At 43.7% G+C, this 16,938-nt stretch overlaps 1 protein-coding gene across 7 annotated transcripts in view; it reads right to left on the bottom strand.

Annotated features, from left to right (window-relative positions):
- rapgef2b (Rap guanine nucleotide exchange factor 2b) overlaps positions 1–16,938 on the bottom strand; it is a 147,666-nt gene that overhangs the window by 27,341 nt on the left and 103,387 nt on the right. For 6 of the 7 annotated variants that reach the window (XR_013932263.1, XR_013932264.1, XR_013932265.1 and 3 more), the window contains 5 exons: positions 13,290–13,424; positions 6,409–6,586; positions 3,033–3,169; positions 1,054–1,212; positions 530–682 (listed from right to left, as the gene is read on the bottom strand). Coding sequence is in view for 1 of the 7 variants with exons in the window: in XM_080416397.1 (XP_080272523.1) it covers positions 530–682; positions 1,054–1,212; positions 3,033–3,169; positions 6,409–6,586; positions 13,290–13,424 (762 nt within the window). In the remaining 6 variants the exon portion in view is untranslated. The remainder of the gene's footprint in view (positions 1–529; positions 683–1,053; positions 1,213–3,032; positions 3,170–6,408; positions 6,587–13,289; positions 13,425–16,938) is intronic. The other variant, XR_013932267.1, reaches the window with a different exon arrangement.

Genomic DNA, 16,938 nt, shown 5'->3' with positions numbered 1-16,938 from the left:
TATAGCAGTGGTGGAAAAAGTACTCAAATGTTTTACTTAAGTAAAAGTATCAATACTGCAATGTAGAAGTACTCTGTTACAAGTAAAATAATTCAAAATATACTTGAGTAAAACAACAAAAGTATTGGTATCAAAATGTACTTAAAGTACCAAAAGTAAAAGTACTAAAAAAAATTAAAAATAGCAAATCTACAAGCTACAGGCTAGAGTTGAAGTGGTTAGTGTGTGTTTTGTAATAATAATCACAATCTACAAAGTAACTAAAGTTTTCATATAATTGTAGTGGAGTAAAATGACAATATTTTTCTCTGATATGTAGTGGAGTAGAAGTAAAAGTATTGAAAATTGGAAATACTCCAGTAAGGTAAAAGTACCTAAACATTGTACTTAAGTACAGTACTTGAGTAAATGTACTTAGTTACTTTCCACCACTGCGCACACACACACACACACACACACACACACACACACACACACACAGAGTACAGGAACTAGGGCAGACAGGCAGACGGGTGTCTGTGGTGTTCACCTTGATGACGATGTGTCCCTTCCTCGTCCCGGTTCGGTCCAGTTCTCTGTGTTCCTTCACCATGACTATCTCCCCCTCTTCCTCCACCTTCTGCATGTTCTTCTCCACCTGGTTGAGGATGCAGCAGTAGTCCTGCTGGGCGATGCACACAAACTGCAACCAGAAAAACACGAAGATCAATGGAAACACAGCAATCAATACATTCCATTGTTTATTTCATGAACATACAGCTTTCCCTGGTCTGCCTTTATTAAAATCACGGACAGTGAAAATAACATGCAGTTTGCAGACATTTAACCTGGCTGGTAAAGGTTATAAGCATTGAATTAGGTTGTATTTTTATATCTTTCTTTATATAAATATTATTTATTTAGTTTGTTTATCTATTTGTATTGTACATAAAATCTGACCCAAATTGTTACTATACCTTTGACCTGAATACCAATGTCTCTCACCCAGGTTCTCAGACTGTGCGTGTGCGTGTGCGTGTGTGTGTGTGTGTGGGGGACCCTGTGCTGCCTCACCTGGCAGTCGTCCACCTTGGTCTTCATCACACCCTTCATGTACTCCTTCTCCATGGTGGGGGACACCCCGAAACTGTTCCCCATACACAGAATCTCTGGCCTCCCCTCAGGGTACGTCACCTCCACCGAACCGTTCAGAATCACTGACCAGGAGTCCAACTGCACAGAGAGAGAGAGAGAGAGAGAGAGAGAGAGAATAAACCTGTGGCTTTATAGTGCTTGGCAACGTGTCGTCACCACAGGGGGGCGTGGCATAGTAGCTGGTGGGGGTCAATGTTAAGTCAACCTGTTTATCCCCCACCAAGATGTCCGCTGCTCCAAATGACACTTGTTGACGCCCCTTCAGGATTTTTTGCTACGCACTATACCCAATTCCCTATGTAATATATGTACTTTTTTAAAATATATATACTTACACATATATATATATATATATATATATATATATATATATATATATATATATATATATATATATATATATATATATATATATATATATATATATATATATATATAATATATATACATACATACATACATATATATATATATATATGTTATTATTATTAATATTCCCACAATATGAGAGCAATGCACCAACTCAAATTCCTCACTCTAAACATACCTGGCTAATACACCAATTATGATTCTGAACATTCATCCGTATTACCAACACATAGCACCATAGAACAGAGAACTAGCAGTAATCAGGTTCCTCAGGACCAGAGTTGAGAATCCATGGTCTATTTGATTCGAAGTAGTCCTGGTGATGTTCCACCAGGACACAGACTTTTTCAAATATAAAAAAAAGCTGAAATAGCAGATCTACAAGCTTACAGCGCGCCACAAACGACGCGTTGTAAGCTTGTAGTTTAATGCTTTTTTTTTACATGTATAAAGTTATTAAATATGTCACTAATTTCTTTTTATATTTCAATTATTTGTCATATCTGCCCTGTGCAATGTTTGATTACTAAGCCTAAAAGGCTTCATAATATGTCCCAATGTTCAATGCCAAACACACAATTAAATCGTTAATCGCAATTATTTGAGTGACAATTAATCGTCAACTTAATGTTGTAATCGTGACGACCCTAACCAAGTATGAATCAGACGTGTGGATCGAAGTACATCGTTTCTCAATGAAGACGTCTTTGATCATCAAGCAAACCGTCAATCATCATTGGAGACAACAATGAAAGCTATACCTTCATTTATGTTTTATTATTATTATTTAGTGCAGAAAATCAACGAGCTGTTTGGAGATAATGTTGTCTAGTAGGCGATAGATGCTCAGTGGACCCTTGTTCACTGTGACCCTACAGGAGGCTCTATTGTACATGAGCATCAAAGCATGAAAATGACTTAAGTGTCTTCACTGAGACTGGAGGCCTGTCTTCACCACACAGAGAGAGGTGCTCTAGTTGCCTGGGGACGTTACGAGACGTCCCTCCATTGAGGTTTAACAGAGCAGAAAAAAAAAGCATCAACAACGGTCAGCTCCTTTAGAGGGACATTAGAGGACGAAGGAATACAAATGTACTTTACTTGCACACACACACACACACACACACACACATTATACATACACACTGTCAGTTAACCCATTCAATCCGGGAATGCATCTGTGTCATTTTTCATTCCGCGCTAACATTTGTGCAAATCTTTGAATATATATTTTTTTAAAGCAAACTCAAATCTTGGCTTCTGGAGGTCCCTGGGACAAAATCATTTACAAATGTTAAAAAATATATATTCAAAGATTTGCACAAATGTTCATGATTGTTAAAAAATAGCAGATCTACAAACTCATAGCACGGCACCGTGCTATGAGCTTGTATATCTGCTATTTTTGAATAGCCAAAGACATCTAAAATGACAGAGATGCGTTCCCGGTCTTAATGGATTAAATGTGTGCACCAACACAGACACAGACACAGACACAGACACACACACACACACACACAGTTGCCCACCTCCTCTCCATCGTTGAGGACAGTGGTCCCAGCTCGCTCCACCACAGCAAACACCATTACTGCACACAGCTCCCTCCTCACGGACATGGTCATGTTGGCAAACGCAGGCAGCTGGTGCATGAACTCCAGGAGTTGTTCTGTGAACCACACAGAGGGAGAGAGATAGGAGAAGTACGGTTAGAAAGACAAGTCTTGTACATCAGGAGGAAATAAGAGAGAAACAAACTAGAAAAGCACGCTCAGCAGGGCGCATATCTCCGCCAGGAGGCATGACTATCAGTTGTACATTATATTACGACCCTGAGGTCGTAGGGACAACCTGTACAGTATGTGTGTACAGTTATGTGCTGTATCCTCTTCTTTGGCCCTGTTTAGGGCTGGATGACTCTTTTCTGCTCTTGTGTGTGTGGGTGTGTGATGTGCTGCAGGTGTGTTGTGAGCTGATTGAGTGAGTAGGTGGCGCCCAGGAGCTGATTGGTTCTAGGCTTCTAGTGGGGGGTTTTAAGAGGCCGGTTGTCCATAGCCCCCTGCAGGCTTCTTCTTCTTCTCCTCTCCCAGCAACCACACCCGGTACCTTGTATAGTTTGAAGTTATTGAAAGATTTAACAGCCTGGTTTTGGTAGGAGTAGGTTTTTTTCTTCTTTTTTTCTCCCTTCACTTTCTAGTTGTCTGTTTATATTATTTTGGGCTTGGGTAAGTTGGGGTGGTTTCTGTTTAGTTTAATTTGTTTCTTATTTTTGCTGTCAACTCACTCTGAAGTATACAATAAAAACCCTTTTTATGGATGACCTTCTAGCCATTGGTGGTTTTAGGAGTTGGAGAGAGTCAATACTTTGATTTTGTACCTGGTTCCCCAAGGCTGGGGCTGCATTGTCTGCCCTGTAACACATTCATTGTCAAACCCTCTCCACCATCAGATGGCTGTCATTGAAATGTTGTAATGTAATTGTAATGTATAATTGTTCAAAACATATGCACCATTTACAGCTTAAGCCCTATATATATTCTTCATCAAAAACATTTAGCAAGACCAGCCCATCTACTTTACAGCTGCTATTTTCACAAGTCCCACTGAGCCAACAGCCAGTGTGACTCCTTGCCGACAGGAACTTAAACAACGCAAGGAAGTGGGAAGTTAGAAAGTTCATCTCTAAACATGCGTAGCAATATTTATTATTTTCCCCAATAAGAACATAACTACAGTACATAAGAGCAACGTTGGCATAACTAAGAGTGAAGCATATTATCAACTACCATGCAACTTTGACCAGTTGGAATTTCAGCCTCGAGCCGTGTGCCAGCAGATTTGCATGGCTGTGATTAGCTAGTTAGTAGTGCAGAGCCCCATCAGCCGGATAGACAGGCACCTGATTGGCTAGTTCCGGTCCATAGCCTTGTATCCCATACCCTGGAGGGAGGATTGCGCTGTACCAGTACCGATAAATTACCAGTAACAACAGTACTAGCAGTAACAATAGTACAGGCCTTAATACTGCAGCAGACAAGGAGTACACACTGTTCTGAGGAACAGAGTGAGGAGAATAGACTATCCCCTATAGACCACACACACATCCACCCCAGTCTAGGCTGGCTGACCTGTACTTGGCATGGAAATGGTGTCGCGTGTGCTGGTGTAAGAGACACAGTGTGTGTGTGTGTGTGTGGGTTGGTGGGTGGGTTGGTGCGGAAGCTCTTAAAGTTTAATGCACCAGGATAGAGGGAGAGGAGCTGAGATGAGAGGAGAAGACAGGATGAGAGGAGGAGGAGGAGGAGGAGAGGAGACGAGTAGGGAGGGATGTGACCTAGAAAAGCCTGCGGGTGTGTGGGGGGTGGGATGCGGGACGGTGGGGGATGGGGGTATCTCTATATCCAGTGCATCCACCCATAATCATCATCCTCGCACACATCTGTCTGGATAAGCTGCATGGCTGTTTACATTCTCTCTCTCTTTTCTATATGATTCTATATACATTTAGGCCTGTCACGACTATTACATCATCGTCTAATCGCTATTATTTGAGATAATCGCAATTATTTTGTCATAATCGTCATAATCGTTTTCCCCTTTTTGCAGATTTTGCAACATGAAAACTCCCCTTGAAAAACGCATTCATACATTTTAAAATATAAAAAAGCAGAAATAGCAGATCTACAAGCTTACAACGCAGCTTGTAGATCAGCTATTTCCGCTTGTTGATTACGAAGCCTAAAAAGGCCAAACAGAAATGTAATTCTTATTCATATGCTCCAAAGTTGCAATCGTGACAGCCCTATATACATTGTAACATAATGTGCTGGGAAGACATGAGTGGTGAACACACACACACACACACACACACACACACACACACACACACACTAATAGCAAGTAGACAGATGAAACATACAGTAGTGCCACTGTTTAAACTACCGTAAGTGAAAGTGTAGTGCATAGTCAGTATTCAAATCAGTAAATATGCATGAATATGATGCAAATAAAAGATGTGTGCCGTGTGTTTTATAGTAGTAGTAGTAGTAGTATATTTAATAATTTAAACTTTATTAATTCCTGTAGGGAAATTCAGTTTTCACTCTGCTCTACACCAGCAGATGACATGGCACCCATGGCACCATCAAGCAACTTGGATTCCGCGCATTTCATTTAGAAAGGAAATGAAGACTGAGAGGCACAGAGGCAGAGTTGCTTGAAGTTTCCGCAGTCAGTGCTGATTTGGGGTGCCATGGCATCTGCTGCTTTTGGTCCACTGTGTTTTATCAAGCCCACAGAGTCAACACAGCCACCTACCCGGAGGTTTTAGAGCACTTTGTGCTTCCGTACGTTGACAAGCTTTATGGAGATGCTGACTTCCTTCTCCAGAAGCACTTGGCACTTGCCCACAGAACCAAAACTACTAGTAACTGGTGTAGTGACCATGGTATTACTGACTGACCCGGCCTACTGGCCTGAACCCCATGGATAATCTGTGTTGTATTTGTCAAGAGGAAGATGAGCGACACCAGACCCAACCACACAGATGAGCTTAACCCATTACAATCCGGGAACACATCTGTGTCACTTTAGATTTCTTTGGCCATTCAAAAATAGCAGATATACAAGCTCATTTGTAAAATGTTTTGGTCCAGGGACACCCAGAAGCAAAGATTTGAGTTACAAATGTTCACTTAAAATATACATATATATTCAAAGATTTTTTTTAAATCTCGATTAAAAAAAAATAGCAGATCTACAAGCTCATAGTGCGACACTCTGTGCCGTGCTATGAGCTTGTAGATCTGCTATTTTTGAATAGCTAAATAAATCTAAACACAGATGCAGTCCCGGTCTTAACGGGTTAAAGACCTCTAGTAACTGTAAACGTAAATGAGAAATATTTACCGATGTCGTCATCCGTCCTGTCCATGGGGTCTTTCTCCAGACAGTCTCTGACGATGTCTCGGCTCATCAGGGGGTCCGACGCCCGCTCGATGTCCTCCTCATCGTCGTCTTCCTCCGAGTCCACGGCCGTCTCCGGCAGCCCGCTGAGGTCCATGTCCCCTGGCTCGTTCTCTGTAGCCTATAGGCAAAACAAAGACAACACGGTCAGTCAGTGATCACTGAGGAACCAGAGGGTTGAGGGCTTGGAAACGGAAAGGTTGAGGAGGGAGTTTGAATCCAGGTTGGATGAAGAAACACAAACCCTCAACCGTTTGGGGTTTGAAAAACGACTAAGTTCCATAGCCAGCAGGCCTGCTTGCTCCCAGTGCCAATGACAACAGCCACCAGTTAATATAGCTACTGTAGAGTTGCCTTTGAGCAAGGCATCATTCCATCCAAGGCCTGCTGTGCGAGTGTGAAGCAGGGCGGACACTGTAAAACACAATCCGTGTACATTCAGCGTTCTCTGTAGAAATAAGGGTTTAAAAAAAAAGCACACTGGGAAGAAAGGCAAGAAAGGGGGTTAAGATAATCAGGTTGCACAGCACAGAAGTATTTTTACAACATGCACATATACCACGCTCAGCAAAGCAAAGAGTTGACCCATTTAGTGTGATAGATTAGAGATATTCAGTACAGTATGGGAGAGAGACAGGCATCAACGCTGCATACCAAACAGCCAGCTATGCATAGTAACAAGCTAATTAAACACCAGCTTTCCTCTCCTCTCTCTCTCGCTCCGTTTCTGCCTTCAGCAAGCTGCACAGCTCCCAGCTAGAGCCCGTTTCTTTGAAAGCACCAGATGAAACGCGTGGACAGACCGTCAAGAGGAGAGAAACCCATGAAGGGTGAGAAGAGAACATAATGCACTTTGTCAAGAGTAAGTGACAGATGGATTTCCTCCGCTTGCATCAAAAACAACATATTCTAATTTCTAGAAAGGAAAGACAAAAGAAGCCATGTCGCTCGAGCGACCCACACAACAACACGACAAACGCGACTTCAAAAGAATCCACTCCGCTGACGTTACAACAAAGAACGAGACATGAGGGCAGAGCCCCCCGAATAACGACGACACACAGCCAACCGCTTCCTACCTGAAAGCCGTGTTCAGCCTCCACCGTTTTACCACAAACGGTAGAAAACGGTGCCTTGCCAAACTGCCTGCAGAAGCCCAGACCGGCACGCATCTTTCATTCCGCTGACAGACAGGCAGACAGACTGACAGACAGACTGTACAGACAGACGGTTCAGTTTTTTAATTTTCCACAGCAAGCGGTCCATCCGTCTCCGTTCTGGCCTCGCTCAGAGATGACATCTCTGTCATCTGTCCTCCAGCAGAACGTGCAAACACCTTCATTAATGTTTCAGACCTGCCGTCTGAGAGACCAGTCAGCCCTCGCCCCTCGCTCCTTCACCCCAGGTGGGTGGGGACAGGGGCTTGGGCGGGGCGGCTGGGTTTGCGTGTGCGTGTGTGTGCGAGTGTGTGTGTGTGTAAAGAGGGGGGAGATCCTCAGACAGACACTAGTGGGAAATGTAGCAAAGCTTATCTGCAGAGTCACCGATGGACTGACATTGACCAGTCAGCTAGCATCCACACACACACACACACACACACACACACACACACACACACACACAGTAAATACCAGCTAGTACCAGCAAATAGGGATTATATTGCATGTGTGCCCTATTACTATACTGTACATACAGTACACACACCATTTTCTGTTTGCTACCCCCAACACACACCCTCTATCAGAAAGAAATAAGAAGAAAGTGAATGTCTGTGATGTAATATTGAAGACAGCTCATACTAAAGAATCAAACCGGCCTACTAATATTTATGATATCCTACCACAATGTTACTCAGCGTCGGTCCGGAGGCGGGGCCCACCAGGGGTCCAAAATGGATCCTTATGGGTCTGCAACTCTGAGAGTTAAGTAAACACTGGGGATTTTACCATGTAGGTTGGGGTCCCAGAGAAAATCCATGGCCTAATGCATATCCAACTGGGGATCCTTGGAATGGAAATGGTTGCAACTCACCTGGTCTCCCAGGTCTAAACTTAGCCTGGTAAACCCCTCCCTCCGGATAATGAGATTTCCGAAAGGGGGATGGTTTACCAGGCTAGTATAAGTAAAAGTACCAATACTGCATGTTACAAGTAAAAGTCCGGAATTCAAAATGTACTTGAGTAAAAGTACATAAGTATTGGTATCAAAATTTACTTAAAGTATCAAAAGTAAAAGTACTCATTATGCAGAATGTCCCATTTCACAAGTTTTCAAATGTATAAAATGCATATAAATTCTTTGAAAACAGCAGATCTACAAGCTCACAACGCATCGCTTCGCGACACGTGTGAGCTTGTAGATCGGCTATTTTCAAAGTGGTTTTGTAATAATAATCAAAATCTACAAAGTAACTAGTAACTATAAAGCTTTCAAATAATTGTAGTGGAGTAAAAGTACAATATTTGACTTTGAGATGCAGTGGAGTAGAAGTAAAAGTATTGCAAATTGGAAATACTCCAGTAAAGTAAAAGTACCTCAACATTATACGTGCAGTCCTTGAGTAAATGTACTTACTTTACACCACTGAAACTAGTCCATGATTAGACGGACTGGAATGAAAACCATCCATGAAAAGAAGAAGATCCACATTGTGTGTGAATGCAGGTGGCCGGTCCAATCTGTTACCCAACGGACTGAGCTGCTCATACCGTAGTGCTTCTATATCGGGCATGAGAGATGCATGGCAGCAGCTCAGTGGGAGGTTGTGTTATCAGTGTGACTCACTTGATGCTTCACACACTTAAGTCTGATATCCACACAGACAACATGTTAGCCGAGCCATGGGGACCCGTCAACACGCTCAAAATGTAATAAGACGGTACATTTTTAAATACAGACCGCCTGTGATGTGCGTGTGTGTATGTGCATTCTCGACTGAGATCCATAAAGGTGCAATGAGTGTGAGGGGAGGGTGTGTGTGTGTGTGTGGGTGGGTGTGTATTTGTGTGTGTGTGTGTGTGTGTGTGTGTGTGTGTGTGTGTGTGTGTGTGTGTGTGTGTGTGTGTGTGTGTGTGTGTGTGTGTGTGTGTGTGTGTGTGTGTGTGTGTGTGTGTGTGTGGGGGTGTGTGTGTGTGTGTGTGGGGGTGTGTGTGTGTGTGTGTGTGTGTGTGTGTGTGTGTGTGTGTGTGTGTGTGTGTGTGTGTGTGTGTGTGTGTGTGTGTGTGTGTGTGTGTGTGTGAAAGAGAGAGAGAGAGGGAAGGGGGGGGGGGGTGTGATGTTAATATTTCATCATGTCTATTCTTGGATCAATGCTTTCAAAGCCCTCCTTCTGAAGAACTGATTTCATGTTTTATTCAGCGGTAAACCAGCGTACTGACGTGACAGGGGTGTTGCAGGGTTCTTGGGTTCACAGTGGTCAATGAGGACAGAGGAGGGTGCTTTTAGAGCCCGCCCGCCCCCCCAACCCTAACCTGTGAGGTTGATGGTTTGCTTCCTGACGCAGCCAATGGGGAAGATGCGTGTATGCCTTTTACAGCAGAACATTTCACAAACCATAGTTTTCATTGGCTACACACGGTCCTCCCTCTGGCTGGGTGGAAGTGACGTGTGCCCGCTTGCAGCCAGTCTGTTTACATTGCGTGGCTATCTAGCTAGCTAGCTCACTAACGTTAGTTAGCGTAACACAGACGTCATTGCCAAGTGCTAGAGATAAATTATTTCATACATACACCATGGCTAGCCAACTCAGAATGGCACACTCTGTCGCCACACGGGGTCGTCGGCTGCTCGGCGTGGGCACTCGCTCACCTAACAGCTTCTCACTTCTCACGAGTGTCAAGGCCTCGCTGCCTTGTTGTGGAGTGATGGGGAACACAGTGAACAAGGTCACTGTGCAACAATTTAATCACACAGTGAGATGAGATGTTCACACATGTCTTCTGCATAGTCAACACACCAGACAAACAGTGTCGTGCTTAAAGTGATACAATTATGTCTGCAGACGGTGAAAACGAACCTGAAACATTGAGAGCAAACGGATGGTGGACCACCTACTAAGGTTCTATATCAGCAATAAAGTGTACTTATTGGTTTATCTTCCGTTTCTGACCACAAAACCTTTTACGTTTTGGTACCTCCTACTAGCCCCCAGGCACTCGTCCAATGCAATAATCAGAATCAGTTTATGATGTCACATCACAGTTTTACAGGTGTAAAGCAGTGGTACATTTTAATATATTTTTGATTGCAAGCAGAGTGCACGTATGTTGTGAACCTGCCCATGTAGGTGAATCTTACTACCTAGTGCTCCCAGCCCAGCAGGAACATACTGTGCCGGGATTTATGTCACGATTTTGTTGGTCTATGTTACAATTGATTTCTGGCTCCCTCTAAATAGCAAACAATTTGCCTGACCACATTGCATTTTAAGACCAACTTGTGCACAGATGGGTGCAAGTACATTTGCTACAAGGTGTGCGCTGGGCGTGAAAACTGTGCCAGTTGTAAACTAGCAAAGACACTTGTGCTGCGCACCATTTTGAGCTGGGTGTAAGATGGGGCCCTGTGGCTGTACTGGGCAGCTGTATGCATGTTCTGAGAAATTCTTCCATGGTTCTTTTCTTTATTTTTTGTAGGAACTGATTCTCACGCCATTAGAAAAAAAGACTGTCTGGGTCAGGTATATAGAGAGTGAGTGAGTGAGTGAGTGAGTGAGTGAGTGAGAGAGAGAGGAAAGGGGGATGGATGAAGACAAATAATAAACAGATGGAATGAGAGAACACAAGGCTACTGCAGATAAACTATATAGAGGGACTCTCAGTGAACAGGAGCCCAAAGGGTGTGTGTGCCTGCTTTTTGACTGTTTGGGTTTAGCACCACAGACTAAATACTTTGTTAACAGTATGTATGTCTGTGGAGTCTGCAAACAGCTTCACAACACACACACACACACACACACACACACACACACACACACACACACACACACACACACACACACACACACACACACACACACACACACACACACACACACACACACACACACACACACACACACACACACACACACACACACACACACACACACACACACACACACAAATGGAAGCTCTTTAAAATACTCATTGAGATTAATGCTCCTGTGCACGTGTAACACTGTGTAACATTTAAAAACTGTGCTTGAAACAAACTGATTCAGATTAATGCTCCTGTGCACACACACGTGCGTGTGTGTGTGCATACACACGCACAGAAATAGGCCCACAGCAGGTGATTGAGGTCTGAGCCAATAGGGAAGGAGCATTGCACTAAGAGGATTAGCAGCGATTGGCTTTGGGGCTCCAACACAGTCACGAGACGTGTGTGTGTGTGTGTGTGTGTGTGTGTGTGTGTGTGTGTGTGTGTGTGTGTGTGTGTGTGTGTGTGTGTGTGTGTGTGTGTGTGTGTGTGTGTGTGTTGGTTGTTCATTTCAGAAGTATTTGTTCTCCCATGTTCTTTTTGTTTTAACACGTCAAAATAGAAAATCTTGCAAAGCAACAAAATATTAAACCAACAACATACACTCACTAACTAAGCAGCCAGTGTAAGCCTAGTTGATTTGCCATGACTTCGCGATGCGATGAAAACCATTGCAAAACGCTGCAGAGAAAAGTTGCAGGGGTCTGAATTACACCGTCGCCGGTCGGTTTCTCTTGAGTAGCAATCAAGAGATTCAACAAGTTGCTATGCATTCTGATCACACAAACATGTTGCTCACACAAATCTGCCATTGTAATGTTACAACACACACAAATCTGCCATTGTAATGTTACAACATGTTGCCCCCCCCCCCACCCCCCCACACACACACACACACAAATGCAGACAGTCTTCTTTTTGTTAACCACACCCACCTGCTTGCGAGAGAGAGAGGGAGGAGAAAAAGAGAGGAGAAAAAGAGAGCAAGCAAATGAGAGGAAAGAGGGAAAGCCTAGGCTATGTGGACACCTAGATGTGGACAGTACGCTGTCCAGTTTTATATGCGGTTTATCCCATAGCACTGGGGGATAGCACCGGGGGACTGTGACAATACCGTTGCTGTGGAAAGGGCCATCGGTCGTGGCTCGGCGCCTGGATGTGGACTGTCCGGTATTAGAACGTTGCAAGCGGTTGAAAGTTGTAACTCGACTTGTAGTGAATTATTGGTCTTTAAATGTCTCTGTTTTTCTTTTAACTTAGACACAGAGAAAATAAGAGCACCACTATATTTGTTCCTATAATATCAATTTAATATGACTTATAGTCACTGCTTTCTCTGCTACCTGTGGTTAATAAGAAGCTTTATGGAAGTATCTCAAAACAAACAGGACCTGTAGTAGAATCTAGGGGGATAGGTCCTGTGGTCAAGGAGCTACGTTTTAGGGGCAAGGGGTTAGGAGCCTCAGGTTATGGGCTAGGGAAGGGGTCTTCAACGGGGGGTCCGGGACCCCTAGGGGGTCCTCACAATTACTACAGGGGGGCCGCCAAGTCTTTGTGTGATTGGATTTTTTTTGTTTTACATTAACCACTTGAACCCTATTATCCCTATTCTGAAGAAAACTTAAGCCAAAAATAGACGATCTACTAGATCGGCTATTTTCGGCAAAGAGGTTTGGTGTTGGTCTATGAAATCTATGAAAATACAAATGTATACAGTATGTAGTGGGGGGGGGGGGTCCCTGCTTCATCTCTCTTTCAGCTAGGGGGTCCTCGGGTGAGAAAAACGTTGAAGACCCCTATGGACTAGGCCGGGGACAGGAGCTATTCTACTAGGAGCTAAGAGCTAGGGGCCTGGGCCATCTTACCTGGTAAATGTCAGACAGGCTGCTGCTTCCAGAGTCGCTGGTGATGCTACATCCTGAATGACTGGAGGAAACGTGGGTCACCTGGGGGTGGAGGCCCCCCTCAGCCAGGTGAAGTCTGCTGAAATCTGCTGGGAGCTGCACACACATACACACACAAACATACACACAGGATGGTCAGTGTCAGCTATAGCCTCGAACCACCGCACACACACACGCTGACACACACACACACACACACACACACACACCGACAAACCACGCAGACCGCCAGGTGTCTAAATGTTTATTAATGACATGTTGTGTGGTTTATGTTGATATGTGGACTTTGTGCGTTGTGCAGCGTGCAGTCTGCTCTGCTGAAGTGGATCACTGACTGTAAGTCCTCATCCAAGTGCTGGAGAACAGTCAGGTCCTCCAGGATAGTCTCTGTCAATGCAATAGCTATGTGGGAGACACCAGATTGCTATTTGCCCATAGCTCCATAGGCACCAGGGCGTGTCCACACACCTTTGGGCCTGCACACCTCGTCTCCGACGGCCCACTGCTGCTCCGAGATCCCCTACAGTTTAGCCTGGAACCGCAAAGTACTCTAGTTGCTATATATATGTGGCCATGAGGAGGCACTGCAGGAGTCTTGGCAGTGGAGAGGCTGTGTACTGGCAGAACCACACACTCAGCTCCTGGTTTCACCCCCCCCCCCCTGCTATAAAGAGGGCTAGCCAGCGGCAGTTGATGAAAGTAGAAGATCCATCACCACCACCACCATCACCATACACACCACCTCCACAAGCTAACCAGCCCCTCAATAATACCACCTAGTTCCTACAAACCTCTTCTCTTCCCACCACAATCAATGAAGACGAAGATTAGCTTTATTAATCCCTGTGGGGAAATGTTTACACATCACATGCAGGCCAGAAACACAGAAATGCACACACAGTGCTTATAGACATGCAAAATGTGGAGTGATAGGCTGCCACGGAGCGGCACCCGGGAGCAGTTAGGGGTTTGCGTGCTCAAAGGGCAGTGTCCAGGAGGTGAACTGGCACCTCTCCTGCTAAGCAGTCCAAACTCCGTACTGTGGTCTATGCTGTGTACTTGAACCGGCCTCCCCTCCGCTTCCCAAGCCAAGTCCCTACGGACTGAGTTACTAGTTCTGTCATAGAACTGCTTAACAGTTCAGCAGTGGATGGATTGTTTTTGCACCAAACATACTCCTTTTTGTACTACAGCACATGCTAAAACTGGTACTTCATTCATGTCATTGGTTGCCAGTCCCGCATGTTCTAGCACCGTGAGCAGAACAGATTCCTACAATGTTTCTGAGTTCAGAGTTGATGCGTGTTGGAATGCGCAGGTTTCAGAGGGAATCCGGATCAAGAGCCAACGTTTTCTTCTTTAGAAGTACTAGTGTTATGTTTCAGCTTTCTTAACGGGATGCATAGAGAAGACAGAGAGAAAGGGAGCGGAGGTGACACACAGGCCAGATTAGAAATATAACCTTCTTAATACGCGACTCTGTGTCCATATTAGAAACTATAACCTTCTTAATACGCGACTCGGTGTCCATATTAGAAACTATAACCTTCTTAATACACGACTCCGTGTCCACTTTGAGATCACTAAAATACATGAATCTGCTTCCTACAAGGATGAATATCCTCCGTGAAACAATATTAACAATCCCCTCATGAAACAACATTCAACTGGGATCCAAAGCCAGGAGAGACAGTCAGGGGAAACCTTAATTGACTCCTTCATTTATGGGATCCATGGGAAACACTCACCATGCTCCACGCAGTATGGGAGTGAATAAATGAGCGCTAGACCAGCACTGTACAAGCCTCCCTGTCACAGCCAACAGCAAAAAAACAACGTACCTATACTCTTCAGAAAGATTAACATGAATAAAGCAATGTTGATCACTCTTGTGATCAAGGAACCGGAAGTCACGGTCACTGAATGGTGACACAGGTCAGAACTCATACTTTTATCACATAAACAAACTCAGTGACTTCCTCAAAAGCAATAATAATCGTTCCTCGAATCGAGAGTCTACATCTCATCAAATGGTGGTTCCGTGGCTCAAATGCCGAATAAATAATGGAGCTTGATATGAAAAGGGTTGAAAACCACTGCTTTAGAGGAACAGGAACGAAATGACTCGAGTCGAGTCACTGAAATGAAAGTAATAATTCCCACCACTGCAAGCCAGATGGGGACGAGGAGCTGTATAAAACCAGTCCACAAACTACAAGGAAACACCCCCCACCAAAGCACAGAGCAGTCAAACAGCATACATAAACACAGCAGGGAGGGAAACCCCAGTTGAAGAAATACACACCAGACAGACAGTAGAATACTGTAGAATATCGCTAATGAAGCCAACCCACTTTCATATGGAAATACTCCCCTGCATTTCAGTAATTCATTATACTGTATAAACAACCGTCTTCAATACAACAACCATCTGATATGGGGGGAAGGAACTCCAACATTAAATAGTTAAGCCGAATTTAAATGAGGTGAGATGGAGTACAACTACACTAGAGAAATCATTTAACATAAACAACTACACTATAGATGGGTTTCCTGTTTGTAAACATGAGAGGATGATGCGCGCAGTGGAGGGTTGAGCAGTAGAGGGCGCTATTACCCACAGCAGCTCTAGTCAAATGTACATTCAAAAAAGGAATGGTCTTCACCGGGTTTAATGAAAGTAGATTAAATGATGCAGTTTGTAATATCTTCTTTACTCAATAAAAATGATTTGTCGGAAGTTGGATCTGTTTGTATATAATAGCAGCATTATGCCTATTATGCCTAAAATAGCAGCATTATGCCTATCTAAATCCCGAAAATAACAACAGAGTGAATGGCGCTTCCGGTTCGTTCTACCACCCGCATGCGCACTCTGCTCTGTGATGACGTCGCGCGGAAACCCATCTATTGATAGTAGCAAAGGTATTTGAAGAAATCTGGCAAGTTAATTCATAGCAGTAGTAGTAGTATTAACTGACATTATTATACAGTAAGCTTAGGAGTCAAAATTATTGCTTTAATAAAAGATTATATTGAATATCACTGTCTGAAATCATGACCTTATTTTAAAAAGAAAGAATAATGTTATTTGTGTTTCTTGTAATCAATTTCAGGTCACAGTTTTAGGTCGCCGTTTTGTTTTCCATCTGAAATGACACACATTCATATCCTGCTAGAACGCCCACGAGACCAGTTATGAATATAAGCCAAATGACACAAAGTAGTTCAAAGGCCATACAGAATATTCATTTATGAATATTTCAGGGCCAGATGTTTTATTTAGAGTCTGGAGGCAGGGGGCGCTCAGCTCCACCTCTTTGACTGTGACACATCATCAATATTACATTTAACACCTAAAAAAGTCAAAGCCACTTGATTAAAGCAGTCTACGTCAGTGTGAGATATGACAGTAAGAGAGAGGACCTGTGAAGTGCAACCACTTATAAATAGAAGGGACTCTGGAACAAAGGCACACACCGTTAACTAATGACATTCTAATTCTTACACCGTCTGAGTTGGAGGAGCAATCACTTTAATTCACAAATGAAACAATCTGAAAAAGTAACAGTGAGCTGTCCAAGAACCTTTTTGTCTTAACAGCAAGTAC

The sequence above is a fragment of the Gymnoscopelus braueri genome (assembly GCF_963280865.1).
Source record: "Gymnoscopelus braueri genome assembly, chromosome: 20".
Lineage (NCBI taxonomy): Eukaryota > Metazoa > Chordata > Actinopteri > Myctophiformes > Myctophidae > Gymnoscopelus > Gymnoscopelus braueri.
The sequence above is the reverse complement of the archived record's forward strand: the minus strand, read 5'-3'. Positions and strand labels throughout refer to the sequence as shown.